General features: G+C 38.5%; 1 protein-coding gene and 1 long non-coding RNA gene across 3 annotated transcripts in view; one reads left to right on the top strand and one right to left on the bottom strand.

The window, feature by feature from the left end:
• pdss2 (prenyl (decaprenyl) diphosphate synthase, subunit 2) overlaps positions 1-22780 on the top strand; it is a 34432-nt gene extending 11652 nt beyond the window's left edge. The window contains exons 3-8 of one of the 2 annotated variants that reach the window (XM_028438906.1): positions 9245-9443; positions 14343-14417; positions 17524-17697; positions 18727-18858; positions 19881-19916; positions 22508-22780. In XM_028438906.1, coding sequence (XP_028294707.1) covers positions 9245-9443; positions 14343-14417; positions 17524-17697; positions 18727-18858; positions 19881-19916; positions 22508-22663 — 772 coding nt within the window. In that variant the 3' untranslated portion in view covers positions 22664-22780. Of the gene's footprint in view, positions 1-9244; positions 9444-14342; positions 14418-17520; positions 17698-18726; positions 18859-19880; positions 19917-22507 lie in introns of both variants that reach the window. The other variant, XM_028438905.1, reaches the window with a different exon arrangement.
• LOC114456874 (uncharacterized) lies at positions 2050-3400 on the bottom strand. The gene is made up of 3 exons (XR_003672896.1): positions 3375-3400; positions 2867-2905; positions 2050-2585 (listed from the first exon to the last, which is right to left on the bottom strand). It is a non-coding gene; the product is annotated as an uncharacterized LOC114456874 (long non-coding RNA).
• Positions 22781-27183: the final 4403 nt, after the last annotated feature.

Below are 27183 nucleotides of genomic sequence, written 5' to 3'. Positions count from 1 at the left end.
TAACTGTGTCCCATCCTGCTGCTCTTTAGGAAGATAAACTCTCTGTCACATTTTACAACGTATTTACACCAGTTCTTGTTTTTTTTTTGCCATAACGTCTTCATTCATCATCTCTGTTCTGAGTTGTTTCCAGGTTTGTTGCTGCTGTCGGCACTAATCTCGCGAGAATTGCCACTCAGGCCATTTCAGGTGTCAGTTCTCACGAGGCTAGTGACGGCGTTCAGTTTAGTAAGGCATCTTTTAATTATTATTACATTAAAATACGGGATATTTATGTGAAAATACTAATACGGGAAGATGGCGGGAAAGAGGGGTAAAATATGGGAGTTTCCCGGCCAAAATGGGTTACTTGACAGGTATGCCCAGAATGCCTTGCAGTTCTTGGTCTGAGGCTGCATCAAGAGGGTCCAGCTGCAGAACCTCCACGCTCAGCTCCGGAAGTGACATCAGGAAAAGAAGAAAAAAATACAAAATAAAACCATTAGCATAGCCATGTTGGCTAGGCACTTCTAGAAGGTTTCTCTGCGTTTTAACACCTTTGTTACCTCAGCAGTGTTACATTGAAAAAAACAAAGTATAATGCACCTCATCAACAACATATAAATTAGTCAGCATTTCCGTGAATGATTTCGATCGTTTTGATTTCCTCTAGAGACACAATTGTTTTATTTGTACTGCAGTCCTATCACAACCTCTTTGTTTTAACCTTAAAATGGGAATAAATGTAGGATAAATTCAATGCTTAACGATTCACAGCATTGTTTCTACCTTCAAAGTTTAAGTACAATACATGAAGGTAAAATATTTCATTAAGTTTGTTTTATAATAACTTTGTCAGTTATGTATAGTATCTTTATATATATATATATATATATATATATATATATATATATATATATATATATATATATATATATATATATTTATGATTAAAGTAATTCTTACAGTCCAGAGTTAATTGTTGTATTGTTTTACAAAATCAAAACGTTCAAGACGTGGTTTTACGTTAGACAATTTGTGTAAATGTTTTACGTATTCTGTTATTTTAAAAAAAAATTGCAATTTTAAGGTTTTACTAGGATGGTGTCTTGTGCTCATAATGTATGCACATTTGTCTTATCATAACACTAGAAATAATTAACCATATGCAGAATCACATGTATATTGTCTTTAAGTAAAAGCACAGCTTATAGCCCAGATCTAGTGAAAGTAGACCTCAAGGAATAGTTATTGCTATATATATCATAAATCTAATATTAACCACATCAGTAAAATATACAAAAATGCACATTTTTTTACAGTTGTGAATAGGCATACTGTTATTAACCTATTAAGTATACAATGCCAGATACAAATACATTTACATTTGAACCACTAAAACTTACCTTGGCGAGCACGAACAGTAAATGTTACAAAAATCCTTCTATAATTTTGTTCCAAAGAAGTATCAAACCAGTATTGTTTAAGTTATAAGCAAGTAATATGGATCATATTTTGCTAACTAAAGACACAAATAAGTGGTTGACAAAAGGCAATATTTAGTAATGTCAAAAAAAGTACAAATTAAGTTATGTAAGATCAACACAAAACAATATTAAACAAATACAATGGGCTGTAAACATGATGAAACGTAAGGAAGACATCTGTTTTGTATCTTTATTTATTTGAATTTCAATTCAACTTTATTTATAAAAAGCCAACTAAAAGAAAAAGTCACATCATAGTGCTCAAAACAAAATATAAAATTAAGAAAAAACAACAACAATTCCACATAAACAAGCATCAACTACAGTGGAGAATAGAATAGAAGCTTTTATTGTCATTGTACACATGTACAACATTAAGGTGCTCTCCATGAATGACATAAAACACACTAAATATAATATTGGAAAAGGAAAGAAGTATAAATATATAAAACTAAAAAACTACTCAGCAGACTATATACATTACCATACACACAATATAAAAATATAAAGTTACCAGTTAGGAAATAAATAAATATGACTCAGTGTATTACACTTTGATGTGGATTATTGTAGTTTGAGTCATGGGAGGAAAAAGGTTATTTTTTGTTCAGGGTTCTCATGGCCCAGGGATACAAACTGTTTGCCATTCTGGAGGTGGAGCTTTGATTGATCCGTATCTCCTTCTGAGGGGAGCAGGGTGGGAGGGGTCAGAGAGGATGGGTCTGATGGTGGCCCAGGAGAGCTCCTTCTGGATGTGAACACCCAGAAACCTGAGGGACGATACTTTCTCCACCAGGTCATCATTGATGATGAGAGGAGCGTAGTCCACTGGGTTCCTCCTGAAGGTGATGGTGTTGTGTGTTTCTTTTGGATATGTGTAGGGACATTTTTTTGGAATAATAAGAGGCTACAGTGAGGATATTTGAGCATTTTAGATCACACTTTAGGTGAAAGAGTGGTGAGAACTGGTGCAGCTGTTGAAGCAGGTTGGGAAGGAGAAGGAGTGACTGGGATAGGTTCAGTAGAGGTAGGTAGGCGTTGGGCACGGCTGCACATCTTGAAGTATACTTCCATATGACCCACATCTCTGCACTGTAAAGTGTAACAGCAAATCAACATCTAAAACAAATAGAAGCAAAATGAAATGATTACTAAAAGAATAGGACAAGGACAAAAATAACTTGTATAACTAATAGGAGCATTTTCCTTTAATCAGCATTGATATCAGATGTGCATTTACACAATAGGCTGTCTGCGTGCATGTGAATTTTACCTTTAAATGCTATTGTATTTTTTACATGTGTATCAGAGTGCTTCTCCAACTTCTAAAGCTTAAATGACTTCAGTTTAGGACAAATGGAGCAGTGATACTGCTCGCAGCACATTATTCAGCAGCTCACCTCAGGTTTCAAGTTGCTGACAAAAATTGAAACATGCATCTGAAAAAAAAAAAACATTTAAAAAGCATCAGTGAGTTAAATAGGTTTATTTGGAAAAAGTTGCTTTAATTCTATAATAACACATAAAGAGAGAAAACATAAGATTTGGTCAGAGCAATTTTTTTTATGTAACAACACAAAACCTTCAAATCTACATTTAAAACACATGAAGTTTTAATTTACATTATGATAAACCTCTGCTAAATAAGACCAATCATGCCATCCTTTTTTAATGGACACACAAATACAACGGATACAGATTATTTACATATTTACATGTGGGGGCAAGGAGATACATTTACATATTTAGTACAATGCCCCAGACTGTTTTATTGTACAGTCGTACAGCGGTGGGGATCAATGACCTAAGGTCACTACACCCACAGTGTAGGATTGAGTAATAGTCAGTCTGAAGTGTCAAGGATTAATAACTTTATCAATCTATTCACTTAAAAAACTCTTGACCTACCATGTTCTCAGAAATGCAGCTGATCCGACGATAGAAGAAAAGTAGCTTCTTCTTCATCTTTGGTTGTTAATGGCATTTGGCACCCAAAATGTTGCATTACTGCCCCCCTTAGGAGAAGAGCTGCTGTGTAGGAGCCCATATATGGAGGGTTAGCTTCCAGAGCTGAGCGTAGAGGAGCTGCAGCTGGACCCCTCTTGGCTGCATCCAAATAGTCCCTCCTATCTTTTTTCCTATCCACTTTTCCTTAACACCCGGAAGTGTTTAAGTGGCGGCCATGATAAGGAGCGTTCCAATTCTCTAAAAGCTATGGAAAGGAGGCTCAATGCTTCCTTTATAACTTCCTTTAGCCTAAAAAACACTGATGTATCTTTTACCAAAGAAGACCAGATAATGCTGACCTACAATTCTTAGTGGGGACAAAATTTAAAGGGACCCGCTCATCTGAGTGTTCATGAAAACTCACGATGACTGACTAAAACTCATATCGTATTATATGCAAGCTACATTATCAGCTATAACTGACATTTTAGCCACTATATGTTTTATTCATCATAATTCATTCACCTAGGAATGCTTAGTGTGGTTGTACATAGGCATGCCTACAACGTTATGTGGCCTATATCTGGTAGAAATGTAACAATTTTATAAAATCATACTTATTTTGGATTAATGTTGATTTCTGAGTGGAAGGTGAGTGTGAGCAACCATTCTCAATGTGACGTTTTTTTAGTTTCACTATTGTTCCTCGTAGCCTGGTAGCCTGTTTTCCTTTGATTTACATTCAAACATAGTGATAATTGAGATTATATCACCGCAAAGTGTTATAAATGCGCTTTTAGTAGTCGATTTTTGGAAACTTGTAGTTTTTTTTGTTTTTTACCACGGCAAACGTCACTAATCTTTGTCGCAATCGGATTATTACGTCACCTAGTGGAAGTGCATCTGGTTGTCAAAACAAACGTGATGTCATCCACAGGGTTAAGGAAAGGAGATAGGTGGGACTAAAAGCATGCAGCTTGGATTTTTTATATTTTTTACAGAGTTTAGTGAAATTGATGTATTTTTTCATTGAAATTGATGAAATGTTTATATCGATATATATTTGTATTGTTTCATTGCCCAGCCTTACTAGCAGCTGGTGTTCCATTTTACAGAAATATTCTCTGGCATACGTTGCTTTGAGGAAAACTGTGGGCTGTGGTTATGTATCAAATCCTCTTTAGTCAGAAATGTGCATGGCAAGCAGACAGGGAAAAGCAATCTGCTTCAGTTACATGGCTGCAGTGCGTAGGGATAAATAGTGGAATTACTTTGTTTTGTCAGGTAACTCTACTCTTTTCTCTGTAGTTATTGTCTTTATATAGCATCATCTTTTTGCAAATACGACAATTTAGGGAGATTTAGCAGGCAACTTCAAAAAAATAAATTGATTTCTCATAGTTGGTACTACACCGAACAAAAATATAAATGCACAATGTATTGTTTTTTCATCAATTAGGAAATATTTCAACTGAACTATAATTAATTCATTCACATTCAAGTGTGTTTACAGGGCCGTCACAGATATCCCAGCTTCCAGCATGCCAATGGCACACTCCCTCATGACTAGTGACAACTGTGGCAATGGGACGTTTCAGGGTGGCCTTTTATTGATCCAGCTCCAACAAGTGTCTGTGTATTGGTCACGCTGTTGGACCAACTCTGTGTTATGCTCTGTGCAGCTCAGGGGTGGAATATTTAATGAGTGAGTAATCTCACAGGGAGTGGTCAATGGGAAGGGGGTCACTAGAATTGAGCAAAACACATCATTCAGTGCACCAATAAAACACTATTGTGAGCATATTTCACTATATTTTAGTTTACCTCAGCAATTTTGGTTATGAGTGGAAAAAGAAACAAAACATAATGTTTGCTTTATGGATGAAAATTACTCTTAATGCTTTATATTTTAGTCAACTATACTGTATGTATGTTTTTTTTTTTTGTTTTGTTTGTCTTTTTCTTCATTTAAGTTCAAAATAAATGATTAAATTAAGCTATGAAACTATAGTGTAATCGAACCAACACACTTTAAAGAAGTGTTTGGTGTGATTGAGCACCTGCGGCCTGAAAGACGGCGGAGAGTTCCGTCTGTGTAGAAACCTCCTAATATTAGACTTCATTGGAAAAAACTAGCAGAATGGAAACAGCGTCAGAACACTCCTGAACACAAACCCCACCCACCTAGTTTTGTTTCCAGGCTGAGCGACTGTATGAGGCAGATTCTCATGCTGCCAATGAGAACGTGCTAGGCATTCACATCGTGTTATGACCTGGTACATGCATCACATGCATCACCAAGACTGGATATCGCTAATCTATCATTCACTAGGGTGATGAGTAATGAGTATACACACAAACACATACGTAGGACATAGCTTGATCATCTCATTTACAATATGTGGCTTCTCTCTCTCTCTCTCTCTCTCTCTCTCTCTCTCTCTCTCTCTCTCTCTCTCTCTCTCTCTCTCTCTCTCTCTCCCTCCCCCTCTCCCTCTCCCTCTACCACTGTTGGGCTCATTAGTGCCTCTGTTAATAGGGAAATGGCAAGATGGAGGGAGTCTGTGTGGGGTGGGCTCTGTGTTGGATTGACACCTCTAGAAGCTGGCCTCCTCCCTCCCGACAGGCAGCATTTGTAAAACATTTCCCACTCTGCTGCCTGGCACTGATACTCATGATAGATGGATAGATAGGCGCAAACATATTTGATAAACCTATAGAAGCCTGGTCTGACTTGAATTCACCCCACATGTAAATGTCTTGTGAGCAATGAAAGCCGTGCCAAAGAACATATTCCAGTGAGTGGCTGATGGACAGACCGCCTCTTTAAATCACACAGGGATGTGCTCAGATCTGCAAGACTGTGGAAGGAGGAAAATGGAACATAACAGTCTGGACAAGAGGTGTGGCAAGGGGCGTTACACCTCAGCAGGATGGCATTGGTTGCTATGCAACTGAGTACCAAAGCTATTTATACACAGACCCCCTTGTCCCCCTTTTTACCTCCCCATGTTCCATTGCCATTGATCAGGACTGCTGGGTTGGAGGTGCAGCTTTCCTAAAGTGTGTACTGAAAAGGTTTCTCTCTTCTCTTGTGCGATACTAGCCTCTGTTTTCATATTTATTTCACCTCCATCCTTTCAGGAGTTCCAAAAAAGAGTAAAATGAAGCTGTGACGATATGATTAGCATGGTGACGCCAAGATCCATTAAATCCTGATATGCTAGGATTTGATACCTAAATCTTGGCTGTTGTGGGGTACTTGAGTCAAAAAGGTTTGAGAACCACTGTACTATACTATACAAACAAATATTTGTCAAAGCAGTAAATTAATACTAGTTTGCTGAGGTAAATGTTTTCCTCAGACATGGTGTCTGGTTATAAGATAATATGCTGTCATTAAAATGTCCTATAGCTAAGCATCTTCTGAGTAGAATGAACCCGAATGAACCCCATGATGTGGCTACTAAAGTATACTACATTTCGGGCTATCTACAGATAGGGTTATCTACAGATACATTGATATCGGCTTTGAAAAAAAAGAAATGTATTTGTCCAGTATATTAAGGTTTTGTTTATTCAGACAAGGTTTTTCAGGAATGTTTTTATATCCTGAAATGTTTTGACTGTCAACTACCAGTCTTCTTCAGATGAGTTCTGCTGATCGAGTCCGTCGTGAGACAGGTTGGTTTTACCCTACTGATGATGTGTTGCAATAGTAAAACCTTAACTTAACACACTATTCAATAAGGTACTTACACTTTACCAAATTTAAATCTGTTATTTTAATCACAGTTATAATGTATATGTCAATTGTATATTAATATAACCTTGAGCACCGACTGTATGTAACGGTTTGAGTTGTTTCAGGTTAATCCACCTCAACAGTGACTGACACCCCCACCACCCCTTATACACTTTGGACTATATTTGAAACTTACTTAATGACCTGAAATCAGAGCTCTTCATCAACTTTGTTACAACAAAGACTTTTTAGAGCTTTTCAAGTGTAGCCATCACTTTGAGGCATCTTGAAAGAACACACAACGTTCAATCTGTTAATTTCCTCTCATTTTAAACCCTGATCTTATTAACTTTCATTCGGGAACTGACTATTGTTGCTGTGCGTCACCGAGCAGAGAAACCAACCAGACAATGGGTGTGATTGGGAGGCAAAATGGATGACATTATTGAATTTTAATCACATCTATTTCAAACCAACACCGAGCATGGCAATTACCTGTTTGTGTGTGCGTAGTACGGGGCATGAGCTGGAGGCAGACGACCGGCTCATCAGGTTCTTACAGTGGTAGGAAAGAAGGTCATAAGTGGCCATCAGTGCAGCCGACCCTGTCTGGATAGATCCTCCTGCCGTAGCGTGGCGAGCTCCCTCCATATGGAGAGAGGCTTAATTATCCTCCACTGATGACTGAATCAACATTTGATTATATCCTCCCCAAGGCTGTTCTGAAAGGCACTATTCAAAGACCATTTTCATCTCTTTTTTCCCCCTCATATTGAAGAATCGTTATTTGCTAATGATTAGTTACTTTTTTTCCCTTTTATTACAGCCCATTGACATTCTGAGCACCAGGAACTTTGATTTATGTGCTATTTTATGGCCTGTTTTTAAAATTGTAATCCAAAGTTATCGGAGGTGAAAGTAACAGATTACAAATGCTCACGTTACTGTAATTGAGTTGCTTTTATTGGTATTTGTACTTTTTTGAGTATATTTCTAAATACTTAATTTTACTTGTACTTAAGAACATTTTAAAACAAGAAAAGTAATTGGTTACATTTCTACACCCAACCGTTACTGAATAAATTATTTTTAGTTTTAAATGATCAACATACATTGTGAAACTACAAAAAATGAACTGACCAGACAACATTCAAATGCATCACATTATAACCAACCAATTAGATTAAACATAATGCACGACACCAAAACAGCATCGATGCCGGTTATTTTCTCAGTTCATAAATGTAGCTATACTTAGAGCCTGATCTTTTTTTTTTTTTTTCCAAATTGATTTCATTGGTGTTATAGAATAAATTAAGCTCCAATTGTGCAAGATTTGGTTTCTTCCTTTTTAAGTTTATACATGAGGTTAAATACAGGGGGTTAAATTAACTGGTAACTTTTTTTATTTTGAGTACTATTTGAGCTACTTCTTACTTGAACTTTAGTATTTTATGTATGACTTCCTTGTATTTGAGTACAATTTCAATCAAGAAACAGTACTTCTATTTGAGTAGGATATATCAGTACTATTTACACCTCTGTAATTTATAGATGTGGAAGCATTAGTTAAAATACACAATAATTTAAGTTGTACTGTTACAAAAGGTTTCACAGTTTTTATACAAACTGTAGTGAATCTCAAAAATTTAACTTAAAAGCCAGCCTCTTCTTTTGAGTAACACACCTTTATTGACTTAATATTAGGGCTGGGCAATATATTGAGATTCAAGATATATCAAGTTCTCTATTTTGGCGATACCGAAATTGAAAATATTGAGATATATCGATATATATATATACACACTACCGGTCACGAGGTTTAGAACACTACACGTTTTTTATTTTTTTTACTGAAAATGATTTCGTTTATTGTTTCATTGCACTCTGAAATGAAAGCATACAACAAATAAGCAATTTGAGTTGAAAAAAGAATTACTCAGATGAGCATCTTGTACAAAGAATAGGTTTTCATCCAAAAGATCCCTAACTGTCAAGTGTCTGAAGACTTTTGAAAGCTGTTGACACTAAACCTATGACTTTGGTGATTTCTGCTCCTCTTGTCTATGTTCTATCTATTCTTCAGCCAGAGGAGCTTGGCAGAAATCACAGAGCTGATCCACACAGCGTTCCTGGTGCACCGTGGGATTGTGGACCTGAAACAGTGGACGGTTTCTGATGGCCCGCTCAAAGACATGCAGCTGGGGAACAAGATGGCCATCCTCAGCGGAGACTTCTTGTTGGCAAATGCTTGTACCAGCCTGGCACAGCTTAACAACACCAAGGTAATCAGTCTGTCAGAAGTGAGCTGTTCCTCTGAGACAGCCGACCTGACGTCTGTCATATACAACTATATTGCTGTCTCAATTGGAGCTCTTGATTTAGAAAGCTGGTCAGCCTTTCATACTGTACCAGTTTTTATCATGTGATCTATTTAATCACTCTTACTATATCCAATGTCTTCCAATAAAAATACTCTGCCAGGTTATTATAATTATATCTAGAAAGAACTATTTGCAGTAAGCTTGAGTATACCTTATACATCAAGGTTCTCAGCAGGAATTGTTCACAGCATAGGGGAATCACGTGGCGCAATGTGTGCAGAAAATTTTGAAATTTGAGTGCCAAATTTAGTGAAGTAAAGCTAAAGTCGTTTTTGGTTGTTTTTTAACTCATTGACTGCCATTGACATCTATAGATGTCATTTGGTTTATTAACCTTGACTACCAATGACTTGTATAGAAGTCAATTATGTTCTTCAGAGGGAACGGGTGCAGTAAAGCCTTATGCAACTTACATGTAAAAATCTTACTTGTAGACAATATTTTATTGAGTCAGGAGGTGGCAACAGTGCTCTTTGAATGCCTGATCACAGGTAGCAAAAGTAGAAACCGCGGCCCCTTCCTTTGATCTGAATGGGAGTAGGACGATGGTGACGAAAGCAGGAGAAGGTCGAGAGATAAAGGCGAAACGCGGAAAATCAGATAACTTACACTTGAACAGGTTTTGGTTAGCGGTGGTTTTCGTAGCAAGAGTGTTAGAGGAGATGATGGTGATCATGGTGGAGTAGCGATATCAAGGAAGCAGCCGGGTGTCCCCCCCCGACAACGCTACTGATTGCTGGTAAAAATGATTATTTTTCCATCAAAAGCCCTCTCTGTGTTGTTTTTGATGTTTCATAGAAGGAAACCACTGTTCAGATGTTTGAGGTGTCACTAAAGCAAAAAATATTAGCGTCAAAGTCACTGCTCTGCTAAGTGGCAGCAGGGGTCGTCGGGGTCCTCTGGTAAAGATGGGAACATCTGAGAAGATCGGATCACCTGTATTAAATATACGGTACGGCTGATGTATGTGTTTCTCGGTTATTCAGATGAAAAAGTTAAAACAACCCATGCACGCTTGGAAGTCCCTTTTGTGTCCAAGTGTGCAACAATTATTACGACGGTACCGATTAAAAAGGAAAAAACAACAGTTAATCTCTCCAAGGTTACTGAAAATGCACCTTAGGGGGTGACATTACTACGTAGGGGAGCTAAATTATAACATCAGGGGCCCCTACGCTCAACAGCGCAGACGAGAACCCTGTACATTATCTGGTCTTCATTTATTTTCAGAATATAAGGTGTGAAGCTGTAAAACAGAGTTATATCAACTTAAAAGTATCAGTAATGTTAAAAAATTAACTGATATTTCTACTATGTATGCTCCAATACACACAAAAAAGCAACTGTTGTTTTATAAGAACTTGAACAAAGGTATTGTATCATAGAGTGTTGGCCTATACAGTACCAATCATTTACACATCTCCTTTCACTTTGAGCGTACAGTGCATGCACACAACAGAATTCCTCTGATTGTAATATCGAGAATAGCCGTCTACTGTGTGGTTGTTTTTTAAACACATCACTAATTAAACCTAGTGTGCTTTCACTATTTGGTGCTGTCCAAAAGGGGGTTGCCTGAGCAGTTTAGAATAACCCCAAACACTTACACTATCCTCTTCCCTTCTCCCTGTCACTTCTGTTCTATGTCCTCTCAAGGTGCTTGATGTACACTAAGTAATCTGAACCATTAAATACAATTGTACAGATTTTCCACTGACTGTGCATTCCTAATTGGCTGCTGTGTCACACGACTGGGGGATAATTGTCAAAGTAGCAGAGACGCATGTGACACATCTTGATTGTGTTGTTTTCCTGGAAGGGGGAAAAAAAACACTGAGAATGGAATGATGGCAAATCAGCTGATCTCTTAGCCTAATGAGGATTTTAAATCTTATTGAAATGGTTTGGAGAAGCTGATCTAGACTGTTAGGTCCTATTTAATTTTTCTCTGAGGATAAAACAGTACCATTCATTCTACCACTACTACCCCAAGCTATTAACCTTGTTTTCCGGTCTCAACACACCTATACTAACCTGCACATTGTCATTGAGGAGTAGGAAGGCAAACCAAAGCTAACGCAGGAAGAGACCCCAAGTTATTGAATTCTAATATCCAATCATTACTCAAGTACTTAAAAGCAAAACAAGTTATAGCAAGGAGAAAGATCACACCAAAGGGTAAGTTTGGGTTCTTTGGCCCCTCATTTCTTATCCAACTGATTTGTTGTTGGATCAAACATTCATAATCCACCCATGCACTATACTAAAGATTAAATCTGGGTTTTCGCCTTTAATTGGCCATGTAATGTTACATACATGGAATTTGTCCTCTGCATTTAACCCATCCCTGAGGAGCAGTGGGCAGCCATATTTGCGGCGCCTGGGGAGCAGTTCGGGGGTTAAGGGACTTGCTCAACATCCCACAGCGATGGCCCAGGTGAGGCTTGAACCGGCAACCCTCCGATTACAAGCCCAGCATACTATTGGGACAGTCACCTAGATAAGTCAGAAATGCTCAGGCATATCAATGCCTTGAGGCTACCAAGAGCCTACATGCAAAAAAGAAGTATTAAACACATCATAATTACTGAGCCTGAAATAAATAACCTAATAAAAGTGAACCTTCCTCTTGTGTTAGCGTTCTGTTAGCTTCTCTTATGATAACGGGTCCTAAATATCTATCATCTAGTTTTTTTCTTATCTCTTGGTTACCACTTGTTCAGGCTCAGTAATTATGATTAACTGTAATTGAACTTCAGTAATTGAGAACGTAATTGTAATTGACTTCCTGAGGATAAAAATAATTATAATTTAATTGTAATTGGAAAAAATTTGGTCACTGTAATCATAATTGAATATGGGTAATTGAAAACGTAAATGTAACTGAAAAATGTATTTGACCCCAACCCTGGCTATTGTGACATTCCAACTCTTGTCCCTAGTTGGACTTCTGCAGAATACTTTATAATCAATGCACTAAAAGTAAAGACGCTAAAACGACACAGTACACACATACACTCATCACAACGCTATATGAATAAAAGTTAGTAAAATTGTAATTGAACTTCAGTAACTGAGAATGTAATTGTAATTGACTTTCAGTGGAAAAATAATCGTAATTGTTTTGTAATTGAAAAAAAAATGGCGGTTACCGTCATCATAATTGAATTGCAATTAAACATGAATAATTGAAGACGTAATTGTAATTGAAAAATGTAATTGACCCCAACCCTGTCTACCCCACACCAGTTGACAGACAAATCTCCTCTTCAGCTTTCTAAGTTTTAAAGCCAGGCTTTATTTGTTGTTTAATGCAGTTTAGAGTGATGATACTATGTGATATGGCCTTGAGAGGAAAACTCTGCTGTTACTTGGATGAACTGTAAAGTAATCTCACCATGGATCTCTGATTTCCCTCCTTCACTCTTTGAGACCTGTCGGTAAAATACGATCTGAGTTCATTTGGGAATGAAGGAAAGGAGAGTGATGAGGATACGCCATACGATACTTTCCAAAAAAAAGGTCCATTGCTCACACATGCAAACACACACACACACTCATCCCAAGGCATGCACAGGCAGAGACCAGAACCACATCTGGTAATACTGTAGGCACATTGTCCTTCTAGGTCTGTGGGCAGCAGCTTAAGTTTCCTGAATATTTTCCCATAGTAGACTCAGTTACCCCAAAGGGAAAAGTATTTCCTAATGACACTCACTATGTCTGTAAAGAGCTAAAAGAAAATCTAAATTCAACCTTATTTGTCCCAACTGGAAGAGACCGTGTCCCCTCCTGACACTTTCCTGGGTGGCTTTGACTCGAGAAAGGACACAGTGATTTATAATCATTATCTATTCATTAGATTCAGCCACAAATATTAACTTTTTGTACAGCCTCTGTTCTGCAGCGTACTGAGTGCTCTAGTGTCACAGTCAGCTAAACTCTAGGCATGTATGCCCCCTGTAAGACAACTTGGGAAACTGCAGTCTTCCTTAGACAAAAGGACTGGATTATTACCATCTCGGTATGAAATTCCTGATAAATAGATACATAATTCGTCAAAATCTATAATGTTCTTTTTATCTGTCTGCAAAGTAACTAGGTTGTAGATCAGGTGGTGGAGGAAGTGGAACTATGCCACATAGCTCAGGAGTCAATTCTTTGGTTTTTCTCACTTTCACAAGTGCTGAACAATGTTTTGTTCTGAATCATGCAAGTGGCTTTTACAAGATAAATATTGTATGTCTCAGTCTTTATATGTTGAGTGTCGCTGCATAAACCCATCGTTCAGAAATAAAATCATCCCTTCTTGTCAATCAACTTGACAAAGAACAAAATTGGCAAAAAAACAAAAAAAAAACAGTAAAACATCCAAACTGGGACACTTTTGTTAAAATTGAGTAAACCTGCTGTAGCTTTATGAAATCATCATTGTGGCATTAATCTTCATACAAACAATTATAATTTTTTCTAGCTTGGCACAGGTTGCTGTTTAAGGAATTAAAACAAATGATTGCCTTCTAATTAAGGACTGTAGATAATATAAAGAAAGCCAACTCACCATAAAAAACGAAAAAAGATTGTTTCGTTTTTTTGGTCTGTTCCAAGTATCTTCAAAGGGGACAGGTTTTTTGGAAAGTGTTTAAGATAGTAATTTTATATTCTGATGTGATAACATTTTCTGATTTATACATCTAAGTTCTTAGATTTAGGACATTTAGGAAAGGGTTGTGAGTTATAATGAGGACCAATCTGGTGGGGGATGTTGATGACTGTCTTCTTGTTATCTTTATTTTACAGGTGGTTGAAATCATCTCAAGTGCTATTGGTGATTTGGTTCAAGGAATTTATTATGAGAACTACAGCTATACTGAAGTAAGTTCTTTGATTTATTTTTTCCCAGAAATAGCACAGTTGCAGCATTTTATTGCCCTTTTTCTTAATTTATGATATAAAGTTCTATTGTTTTTTTTGTTTTTTTTAACAAAGCACCAAGGTTTTATAAGATTGCTTGCATACGAAATGTGACCTAACTTCTTATATTTATAATGAGGGAATGAAGCCAGCGAGATTCATTTTGTCTTCTATTTGAATAGTTTAAGTTGAGGTTTCGTTCATTCAGACAAGGTTTTTCAGGAAATGTTGAATCTCGCTGGAACTATTACAAAGAAGTCAAGTGAAACTTCAAAGGAACCATCAAAGGCGATCAGCAGAACTCATCTGACAAAGACTTGCAGTTGACAGTCGAAACATGTCGGGAAATTAAAATTTCCTGAAAAACCTTGTCTGAATAAACAAAACCTCAACTTAACATATTATTTGTAAAAGCTTGTTATAAGGTGATGGATTTTATCCTTCATCAGTCATACAGTAATACCAGTGGCTATCTTTAGAGGTATTCTAAAAAAAAAAAAAAAAAAATTAGGGAACGACTCTAGAGACGACTGATTAGGTTTTTAACCTCATGTTTAAATTTAGTCTGACCACCTTGTCAAAAACACTAGAAAGAAGAATTGATGTATGTTGTGGATTCAGTATTTTCTAGTGGCAGGTGATTTTACTGTTTTAAGTGTTTAGGCTCCAGGGGCCCCTGATTTTAATCCCATTAAGCATCAGTGGGGTTTGAAGGGGAACCAGATTAATCCATTAACAATCAACCTCGCAATTCCACAGTTTTACTCTGAACTTCCTCATCACCAATTTCCACTGGATGTGTAACAGCAATGAAGCTGATACATTTACATTAAAGTAAATGTGTCACTTTCCACCGCTTGCGTAACAACTCTGTCATGCCGTAGCTGAAGCAATGCCACATAAATTCAGCACAGATGGTGCAGGCTGGTGTGGGACAAGAAGTAGTACGCAGACATAGAATAAAAAATGTGGTTTATTTTCAAAATGGAATACTTCACGCTCAAGGCAGATCGTATTTCCATACATTTTACAACCTGCTTTTTCCTTTTCATGGTGGCGGAGGTCTGCTGATGCTTATCTCCAGTTTTTTTCAGGTACTAGATAGGGCTACATCCTGGATAGGGTGGCAGTGGGTCATATTTAACATATAAATATTGCACTTATCCATGGTTGAATTACAATAATCTCCCCAAAAGCTGAAGATCTACAGGGCAGGACCGAGTGGATTTCCTTCTGCTCCTCTCCAAAGACACAATGTATGGCTTTGTGCTACTCTTTGTATTGACTACAGTTTCCTATATCGCATTATTACATGTGAGATCTCCTAAGACCTTGCTGCAACGGTTACGCATCACAAACAGGCGTCGACTAGTCGCAGTACCTGACTTTTGTCCAAGATGGTGGCGTAACACAGCAAACGAGGGTCCTAGTACCCCTGCACAGCAAGGCATCACAACATCAAGTATTTCTCGCTCCTTCCTGGTTTGTGCTCAAACTGCAGCTGGTAGGCAGATACTACGGCTAATATACATGCTAAGGTTAGCTGTAGTAGTACCATGTCTGTGTATTAAGCAGATCTGGAAAACATCAGCAGCGCAGGACGGAGGCTCCATTAGCCGGGGAAGACTGTTGTTGTGCCAAAATAAATCTGTGACCTCAGGTGGCGACAGTTCCAACCCCTGCAGCTTCTTGGCAGACATTTACTCCCCCTTAAACACTTTTGTAATTCTTCTCCAGTCTGCATTTACTTCACCCACCGGAGTGTCATGTTTAAGGGGGAGTAAACGTAGCACTCTTCTTCTCTACCGCCGAGAAGCCGCAGCGGTCACAAATTTTTTCGGGTCACAGATTTTGGCACAACACCGGCTTTGGTGACGTAAGCCAAAGCTACCGTAAAAACAGCCCAAACAAAGTCTAAACGCCCGGCTCTGTGGAAGCCTCGGGACTTAACAGTAACTGTAGACTCACGGTAGGTAATGCAGCAGTGTTCTATGTTTACTTAGCTTCTATAGCATGTCCAGTGTCCCAGGGGCTGGTGGTTTTGTGCCAAAGTCTGTGATCTCTTTGTAGCTATTAAGGAGATATTTACGCCTCCTTAAACATGATGCTCCGGTGGGTGAAGTAAATGAGACTGGAGAAGAATTACCAACGTGTTTAAGGGGGAGTAAATGTCCACCGAGAAGCCGCAGGGGTTGGAACCGTCGCCACCTGCGGTCACAGATTTTTTTCTGGTCACAGATTTGGGCACAACACCGGCACTCGACTGCTACTCAGCTCAGCTTCGGCTCTTGGTGACGTCATCAACTAGTCGACGTCGACTCAACTAGTATGCACATAAAGTCGAATTTCAAAATTATGAAGTCGTTCAACCCCTAGTACGTGCTGGAACAACAGGGGGTACTAGAGAGAGAGAGAGAGAGAGCGAGAGAGAGGAAAATTTACATATAAATTGTCCGTCTTGGTCCCACTTTGGGCGTGAGATGACCGGAAATGATAAAAACTAAAGTAATAAATCTATTCAGGAGCCACTAAATCAGTGTTTTTTTAACCAGAGTATAAATGAGGTCGCCTGAAATTTCTGAAAAATGTAAATAGATTTTTTTTTTTTCATTTTAACTGTGTTTCTGTACTTTAATTTTGTGAAATATAAATCTAGTTCAACTAATGCGCAGTAAAAAAAAATAAAATCTGTGCTCAAACATGATCAAAAACTAATTCTAGAAAAATATGTCTTTGGGGTCGCCAGAAATTCTTGATATCAAAGTGGGGTCACGATCCAAAAAAGGTTGGAAACCAGTGCAGTAAATACTGTTTCTTTCCACTTATTTACAAAATGAGATTCTTTAAAATGTGTTATCACTTGTTCATTCCATCACTGTGATCTATATTTTGTTTTAAATAGTTTTCTAAGCAAAATGTTGTAGTTGAAAAAAGGGGATACTAAGATTCAGGAATAAGAGAAAGAGAACCACTGGTCTAGTGCATTCGATGTCTTAATGTGTCTGGGTTGTTTTGGCAGAAAAATGTCATCAGGTTGTTATAACGATAAATGTGTTGGTTCCAGCAGGAGAACGTCCATGCTGGTGCCGTGGACATAGCTTCATGGGAGGAGCAGACCTTCTTGTCTCACGGTGCGCTGCTTGCCAAGAGCTGCCAGGCTGCCATGGAGCTTGTCAAACACAACAAGGAGTCACAAAGGCTGGCCTATAAGTACGGCAAGCATCTGTCCCTGGGCCACAAGGTGAGCTTCCTCCAGGAGTCATACATACACGTATGCTGACGCAACACAACTGCTCAAACAATTGAGTAGAACTATTATAGGTACCTCTCCAAAAATTAGAACATCATGAAAATGTTTGATATATTTTGTCACTTGCTTCAGAAAGTGAAACCCAAATATGATATAGACCAGAGGTCACCAACATGGTGCCCTCAGGCCTGTTCTGGAGCTCTCGCCACAATGAGCTCCAATTAAAATCTGATTTAGTGTTGAGAAGATCTGAGGGAATCAGAGGGACTGTTGTTCAAAAGTCTTTATTCCATGAGGGCTACAGAATCTATGCAGATTAATTTTGATTCAAGTCAATATCACTATTTGGACAATAAACTATTTTGTAAGAACTTACTGTGCCATTCTGAGGTTGTCTTATTTTCAAAACTGAACCACCTCAACAGAATAGTTGTTTTCTCGCTGAATAATTGGCCCTGCTCTTCTTCTAAAGTTGTAGGTCATCAAAGCATTCGCCCCTTAGATGACTTCAAACAACATAAATGTTTTTTAAAAAGTTTAATGAAGTCTAAATGTTCAGATCAAAAGTGTTTTGCTTCAGATATCGTGTGCTTGGCCAGCAGTGGAGAGGTTGATCTGGCCACAGTTAATAAGTCATTAGGATGTAATAGTTGTGGTGTTAGGGCTGCCTTTACCTAAAGTTCTGAAAGATTCGGTTGGATGTTACTGGTGCAGTGCAATAGTCATCTATAATGATGCTGCATTAGCGTGTCGTCTCCTGCTGAGGCTCCCAGCAACTGCCTTTCTGCAGGCCTTAGACGCTACAGGGAGTCTCAGCTTGGAAACCAGCCAGAAAGACGTCTTTGAAGGAGGACAGAGTTACATCTATCACCAAAGCACTCATTTCATTGCTCATTAACACAGTCTTTTAGCATTGGGCGGTTTAAAGAAGCCTTTCTCTGACAGTTTGCTTTATTGACTCACTTGGATGTTTATTCTGACTGAGTTCTCATTGATTAATTTGCTCTTCTTCACTTTCAGCTAAACTCTGACCTGCAGCCTTTTGTGAAGACCAAAGTAGGAGAGCCCTTGTCGTTTAGCTTGAGCGCCGCCCCTGTGGTTTTTCACCGTCAGATTGTTGGCCAGGAGAGGTGGAGGCAGGAGCTGCAGCAGGTATGACTATGACTCTCATGCTCTGTTTACTTCACAAAGAGAGGGAGTTATTGTAACTCCTGAATTCTCGATTTTGCTTTGATCATTTTATGCACAACTATTTGTCCGTAAACATCATTATAGCTCATAGGGCAGTGGTGGCTTAATGGTTTATGGTTGTAACTGGAGGGTCACCAGTGAGAGGCTGAGCAGGTCCCTTAGAAAAGAATAGAAAAAAAAAAAAACGTGTATTCTAGTTCTTCTAATTCCATAAAGCTTATTAAACAAATAAAGTAAAAGTATGACAATGACTTCAACTTGTATTTGTTGTTTAGCCAAAGGTTTGAAGGGCCACAACATAAACATGACACCAAACCAGAAATAAGTTAGCTTGTTTATTAAAATAAAGTTCTAAAAAGTAGCAACAGAATTAAAATAACTCAAAGAAACAAAACAGACTGGAGATCCTTGCCAATCTGAACAAATGTTGGGAGGACACTGGGCCAACCCTATACAGGTCTGTGGCACCCAGTGTCCACCAACTTTAAAATAAACACAAAAACAGGACTAGCAGTAATCTGTAGCCCAAACTAAAATAACAAACTTACAACATGTCGAGCAGGGATCAAGAAAACTTCTCCCCAAATGTCTTCTGCTGGTTGATGGTGTGCCTTTTTCCTTCTGGACCTCTCAGCCCTTTAATGCACTTCTTCCTCTCTCCCCACCTGATTACTGATCTGAAAAAGATGTTTTAGGTGAGAGGCCAGGAGCCACCAGCTGTAACACAGTCAAACCTACCACCAACAGACAGGAGAAAAGCAGATTTTATAACATACTAAAGTAATACAACTATGAATTTATTGCACTTTACTGAACTAAATATTTTGAAAATCTGGGTTGCAAATTGATAAATTAGTGAAGCTGTAGAATTCAGAACAATGTTACTCAGTACTACAAAAAGTTTTGATTAATACCTTTTATAATGATGTTCTTTGTGTTGAATCACTTAATTATGATGTTTTTATTCTCTTTCTCTTCTTAAGGCTACTACTTTGAGAAATCAGATGGATTACCCAGTGGTAAGCAGACTCTTAACTTCATTCAGGGAAGTTCCCAGTGCCCCACCACCTCTTGTTTTCCATGCATAGGTTTTGAAAACAACAGTCAATTTATTTGTATTTCCCATGATGCATTTTGACTGTAAGTTGAGAAGTTAGCTTTCAATTGTAAATGTTTGAGACAGTAGCACACTGACACTATTAACCTCTTCAGCCCCACCAGACCCGCCCGCGGGGGCAGCTTCAGGATCCGTGACTCTCGCAGGTCTACAGTAAATGAATGAATGAAATCACACATTCTATACCTCCCCGTAATCCTCGGTAACTCAGCTAAAACTGTAGCCAACTCAAAGTCAGAACAAAAGACCACAGCACACACACACCAGGCCATTATGCTCAAAGAGGGAGCAAACTATGCCTTTTTCAGTTCTCTGCGTCACAAAATAAACACAGAGCTCTATAACAAGAAACTACGTGAAACTACAGACAGAGCTGACTCCATTGATATACAGGTTGGGTAGGTTACGTGCCAAAACACTACCACAAAATCAGAAAATACACAGCGGCAAAAGTCAACAATGATGACAAATGGTGTCTTACCTTTGTTTTTTCTTATCAGAAGTTGTTCCAAATGTACATACTTGTACATATTTTGACAAATCCAAATTGTGTCGTCAGATAGATGCCACCGTTACAGATATCCAGGCATTTCTCAGTCGAGAAATATGTCTAATGAGCACATAGCGCTCGTGTGTAAAATGGCAGCTCCCTACTTTATCCAGCTCTGATTAGCCATAGTGTTCGATATCACCAATTTTGACAGGTTCTGAGCTTTACAATGCTGTCAAACATTCTGATTGGTTAACGCATTGCTGAATAATATCCATGCGTAACGGCATCAAAGAGTAGAACAAAAAATTGCATTAATAATAATAATATTAAAACATATATATATATATATATATATATATAGTCAAACATATGACTAATAATGATTGGTATCAATTTGACTGACACATTACAGTTACACACTTGTTTCCAAACTTGTGGAAAACTTTGGCACAGTTGTGACAGTGGGCTTCCTCCTGAACTTTTTTGTACAAAAACATGTGTATCTTTGGCCCATTGTTTATTATTATCACCAAACTTGCTGCAGTTGATATCAATACATTAGTTTTAAATGTTTCTGCTTTTGTTACCTTCCCTACTGAGAATTGGCTTTATATTTGATGTAAATCTCTAAGGGTTTTTTTAGGCGGACTACAGATTTCTGTATTTAAAACATGATTTAACGTCACTCTGTAAACAAAGTAAACGTGGTGATTTGGCGACTTTATGCTGTGTATTTTTTTTTTCTATTACAAACTGGCAGACTTACTTTATCCAGGCTGTTCTGATCTTCGCTCCGTCACCGTCTGTCAGTTTTATGTCAATTTTTTGGTGGCATGAAGCTTGTACAACCGAAACAAATACTCAAATTAGCCACATCATTGTTTAAGCCTCAGGGTTCAAAGCATGGGGAAAAATGTAGCGGCTTATAGTGTGGAAATTACGGGAATGAGGACGTCACGTTACTGCATTTCAAAAGTGGATTGTTATATCTTTGTACACAAATGTAGGATTTTGGCTCAAGCCTAAGCACCAATGCTTAATGTTTTTCTCTACTAAACAATAAACACAATTCCAACCGAGCTGTTTTAGTTTTATCCCTTACACGTGTACAGTACAATGCAACTAAACTAAAAAGAAGCAAAACAATTAGTCACAGACATGTAGAATCAAACAACCTCATAATGCAAGTACATGGATGCTTTCACATAGAGATAGTTATGGACCTGGTCCGAATGGGTGGAAAATAGCTAATGATTTTAACACTTTGATTTGACAGACAGAGAGTCTAGCATCACCCTGGATACAGTAAAATATCAGTCAGTTTATAATAACACAACAAAATAAATGTTTGTAAATCTCCACATTAGGTTCAGGAGCGATTGCCACACTGGACTCTGAGGCACAATAAAGGAGAGCTGACACACACAGAGAGCCGAACATCTGTAAAAACTGACCATTAAAAGCTGTAAATGGACTGATGTGCAGACATTGGGCAGAGAGGAGGTGATTTCATGTGTAAATAGTGTTTATTTCCACTTATTTACAAAATTAGATTTTTCAAAATGTGTGTTATTACTTGTTCATTCCATCATTACGTTCTATAGTTGTTTTTAAACAGTGTTGTAGTCGGACAAAGGGGGTACTGGGATTCAGGAATAGTAGCACTTGAGCCAAAAAAAAAGTTTGCGAACCACTGCTTGACACTTTTTGTTTTAATACCTGATGGCAGCAAACAGTGGGTGTTCACCATCATTAGTCAACTGAGCAGACAGAGGAGCAGTGTATGACACTCAGATGTCAGAAGTGTCAAATTTCTATTACGACTCTCAGTGATGAGCATTGTTTGGTGGTGTTCAGCATTTTTGGCTGCCTTCAGTATCACTGATGGCTACACGAAAACACACACACCCATGTTTGCTTATTAAGTGGTTGGCTCGTCGTGGTGGTATCTGGAGTGACACAAACATGACAAACTAATGTGTGTTTTCATCCCTCCACAGCTTTTGGCTGCAGTGAAGTCTGAGAAAGGCGTGAGCTCGGCAATGGACTTGTGCTGTTACCATAGCAACAAGGCTCTGGAGGCCATCCGGACTTTCCCCTCCTCTGAGGCTCGATCAGCCTTGGAGAATATCGCCTCTGCCATTACCAAATTCTGACCTTGACACACACACACACACACACACACACACACACACACACACACACACACACACACACACACACACACACACACACACACACACACACACACACACACACAGAATACCTGGAATGGGCATCATCAAGAGACTAATGAACTTGTGTTGGTACAAATGCAGGCTCACATCTGGAGATGTCATCAATAAATAAGAACACATTACTTCAGAGTTGTGTCCATGGGCGTCGGACTGGGGCGGTAAAGGGTACTGACAACCCAGGGCCCAAAGCGAGGGTGGGGGGGTTCAGAAGTCTGTTTTATTTATATGTACGAAAATGTATTTTAAGCATTTTTAGAGTAGTTATATTGGAATGAAAAGGGTCCTGTGTGAAAATAAACTGGTTGTTAAGCACAGTTTTGCACTAAGAACAATTATTCATGCTGCATCAGGGCGCTAGCTACCACCCCCTTTAAAACAGTGCAAATGGTATGACCCGCATGTGCTGCTGCTGCTTCGTTATGGCAGGTAGTCTGAACTGTGGATGTGACAAGGAGCAGCAGATAGACAGCAGCAGGAAAACCATGGCTGCATCCGAATAGTGCCCTCTATCTCCTTTCCTATCCACTTTTCCTTAACCCCCGGAAGTGTTTAAGTGGTGGCCATGATAAGGAGCGTTCCAATTTTTTTTACAGCTAAGGAAAGGATGCTCAATGCTTTCTTTATAACCTCCTTTAGCTTAGGAAACACTGATGCATCATTTATCAAAGGAGACCAGATAATGCTGAGCCACAATTCCTTGCTGCAACAACATTTAAAGGGACCCACTCATCTGAGTGTTCACGGAAACTCACAAAGACTGAAAAGAGGCGCAGATCATGTAAGTTACCAATGCAATAATACGCCTTGAACAACTCTAAATAATCTAAAATCCATATCTTGTGATTTGCAGCCATATTATCAGATTATCTATCTAAAATGCAAGGAACGTGTGTGTGCGTGCGTGTGGAGCGAATATCTCCCCGACGCGGTGCCAGTTCGACCTGGAACTTGGTCAGCGGGTTCCAAATACCCCGAGTGTGCGTATCTGTTTTTATGGAGTAATTTGGTCATTTCAAAATGTTTATTTTAATGGACAGCCCCGAAATTAAACTTATTTAGCTTTTGACCGCAGGGTGTGAGGGGGCGCTAGCGCACCATCTATATCTATTTCACTGCACAGCTCCTCACCCGAGCAAGAGTCACGTGTGCTGCCAGAGCCAATCGCTGCGCACACAGCCAAGCAGACACGGACTGTAAACACAAGAGTGATGGAGAAGAAGATAGTTTAGACCGAGACACGGAGCTCTCTGAACAGATCATTTGAAACCGTCAGCCACTGGTGAGTCTTTTGCAGACAACTTTCCCAACAGTTCAATACTCAAACTGGAAAACTGCAGATTCTCTGTGGTGCCGTGTATGGAAGTTAAGTTCTGACCACTCGGTTCAAAAGTAAAAAAATGATTTTTGTTTTTTAAAAAAGACAGCTGAATTGTAGATAATACTTTAATTTACTAAATCGTGTAGTTTGGAGCTTTACGTATGTTTTTGCGCAGTTTTGTTACTTTTCTGATTGGCGCTACAATGTCTATGAAGTTTGGTTATCAGCATCTCAAACATTTCACGGGAACACACACAAGGTATTTATTTATTTATAATAAAAATATACTAAATGAGTAAAATAAAACACAAAAAATACACAAAAAGACAACTGAAAGATAAAACAATTTTCGTAAATTAGTAGTTTTTTTCACCACGGCAGCATCACTAACCTTCGCCGCGCTCAGATTATTACGTCACCTAGTGGAAGTGCATCTGATTGTCAAAACAACGTGATGGCCTTTCTCTAACTCCTTTAGGAAGTCTCCTAACACTTTTCCTTAACCCTGTGACCTCAACTGTGGTTAAGGAAAGGTGATGAGAGGGGATCCTCATGAAAGACAAATTAGGCCAAAAACACAAGGAAAGAAAGGAGAGGGAGAAAAGGTGAAACGAGGCAAAGCAACTGCTACTCAATTCTTCAGAGATGAGCTTTTTAGGCAATATATTATTTAGATTGAAAATAAAATAATTAAAAACATTTTTTTTTTTTTTAAGCTTAACCTTTTATTAAGCCGATAATATGATTAATATACTTTAACTAGCTGCACAGTAAAAGTATATTAATAATTGAGTTATTAATATACTGTATTTAAAAACTAGGCATGGAATTGTTGCCTTGCTTATTAGCAAAGGCACATACCAGGCAGATGGTTATTTTAGATGTTTGAAAAATCAACATGGCCCATTGAAAATGTGCAAAGAAGAGCTAACTGAATTGTTTTACTAAGTCGTCGTTTTCAGAAAAATCTGACTCAACTTGTCACGGCGCGGCACAGATGATTCTGAAATCCTAGCTGCTAGATCAGGGGGGTCATCAACACAGTGCCCATGGGCAACAGGTAGCCCACATGGACCATGTGAGGTGCCCTCAGGAGCTCTAGTCCCCAATAAGTTCCATCTAATATCTGATTTACTTTCCAGTATTGAAACTCACAAAGATAAATACACATGACAGATGTAGTTAATACTTAGTAAAGTTAAATACCGCTGACAAAGTTTAGTTTTAAATTAACCATCTTTAAATGTTTATTTTCACAGAAACATTGTGACATGTTTTTAAGCATTGCAGATCTGATGTATGGTCAGTGATATGTTATATATAATATATGTATATGAGACATACTTTTTTTTATAAACAAGGTGAAATTATAATTAAATATAATCAAAATGAAACAATCGCAAGAATTGAGGAGAAATAAAGTTTCATGTTGAAACCTCAACATTTTCTCCTTTTTACCCCTCTTATCTTTAAATATTAGCAACACATTTTACCCTTGGGGTCAATCTGACCCCAGGGATAATTGCCTCTAGAAGATTGTTTTCAAAAAAATAGGAGGGTTAAGTTCTTCCTTCCTTCTTATTTGACCCTCTAGTTAAAGTGAAACTGTGATCGAAAAAGTAGTATTTAAAGGGATCCTCCACTGTTTTTAGAAATGTGGCCTAGAACTTTTGAAATGAACTTATTAGAAGATCTATGCCTAACAAAACGCATTATTTTACACCATATTTGTTTTATTAACTTTTAAAAATGGGGCTACTTTACTGTTTGAGAGCCTATGCGCCACCATGTTGAAATGACATCATTGAGTTTTATAGGAGGTGAAGCATTAAGGATCATTTAGAAGCTTTTTCAGTTAAAATGCCAACGTGTGCTGCTCAATAATCAGCAAAAGTAAAAAAAAAAAAAAAAAAGTCGATGTAAACCTCTTGTTTACCGAAATTTGATAAACAAAATCTCTGAGCCGAAAAAATTTGTGACCGCAGGGGAGTTCCGACTCTGCTGGTTCAGCATGAAGAACTGAACATAACACCATTAAACCATACCTTCAACCATTTTAACCAGAACACTAATTCTTTGCAGCAGACAGATTCAACTTGGGTTGGAATTAATGAGCAGCAGTTGGTCCTGGTTGCCTGTATTTACATGCACGGAGCTCTTCTTCTGTTCTTCATGTCATCTACAAAACAGCTGAGTTGGAACTGTCGCCCCTGAGGTCACAGATTTTTTCACCTCACGGATTTTGTTTATCGACTTTTTTAACTTTTACTGATTACTGAGCAACCCAAACCAGCACAAGTTTGAATGAAAAAGCTGCTAAATGATCCTGAATGCTTCACTCCTATTGAACTCAATGGACTAAAAAGGGTGATTCACGTCATCATGACGTCATTTCAACATGGCGATGCACAGACTCTCAAACGGTAAAGTCGTCCCATTTTTAAAAGTTAATAAAGCAAATATGGTGCTAAAAAATGTGTCTTGTTAGGCATAGATCTTCTAATAGGAATATTTAAAAGGGTTTAGGCCACATTTGTAAACATGGTGGAGGATCCGTTTAAGAAGTGCTTTTCTAACTGGTAGCCCTTCTTTCAAAAGGTTGGTAACCCCTGTCCCGGATGGTGTGGGTGTTTTCCTAAATTAGGGAGCGAACCGCAAAAGAAAATGTGTTATGGTCATGTTCTACCAGGTGTGGAGCTCCACTAAGCACTCCTGCAAAAACCATTTAGCGTATCATTTAACGTGCCACTCGCTCTGCAGCGAGGACAGCAGTGTCTGTAGTGACAATAGTTCCAGGGAGTAGTAATTTGACATCTAAGCTGCCCTACTATGGGGGTGTCTCTGCGTGTCATCCAAGTCAGCCCAAGGGGCGGCATAAAGGTCACCCCAGCCCCAGTGCATTGAAGCTTCGCCAAGCAGTAATTATTAATGAAGAGACCCGAGCAAATGGACAGGAAATACAGGCGTATTGATTGGACCAGGCTGGCCCGCTTCATGCCGTGCAGGCTGGCGCCAGCCTTGGGGCCTGTGGTTTCACAGGCTGCTGTCTCCAGAGGTGCAAGTGCTGGTTTTGAGGGGGTAGCCTAGCCATAGTGTAAAACCTTTCAACTGTCTGTCATAT

The sequence above is a fragment of the Gouania willdenowi genome, chromosome 22 (genome assembly GCF_900634775.1).
Source record: "Gouania willdenowi chromosome 22, fGouWil2.1, whole genome shotgun sequence".
Taxonomy (NCBI): Eukaryota; Metazoa; Chordata; class Actinopteri; order Blenniiformes; family Gobiesocidae; genus Gouania; species Gouania willdenowi.
Note: the sequence above shows the minus strand (reverse complement) of the source record. Positions and strands in the feature narration are given on the sequence as shown.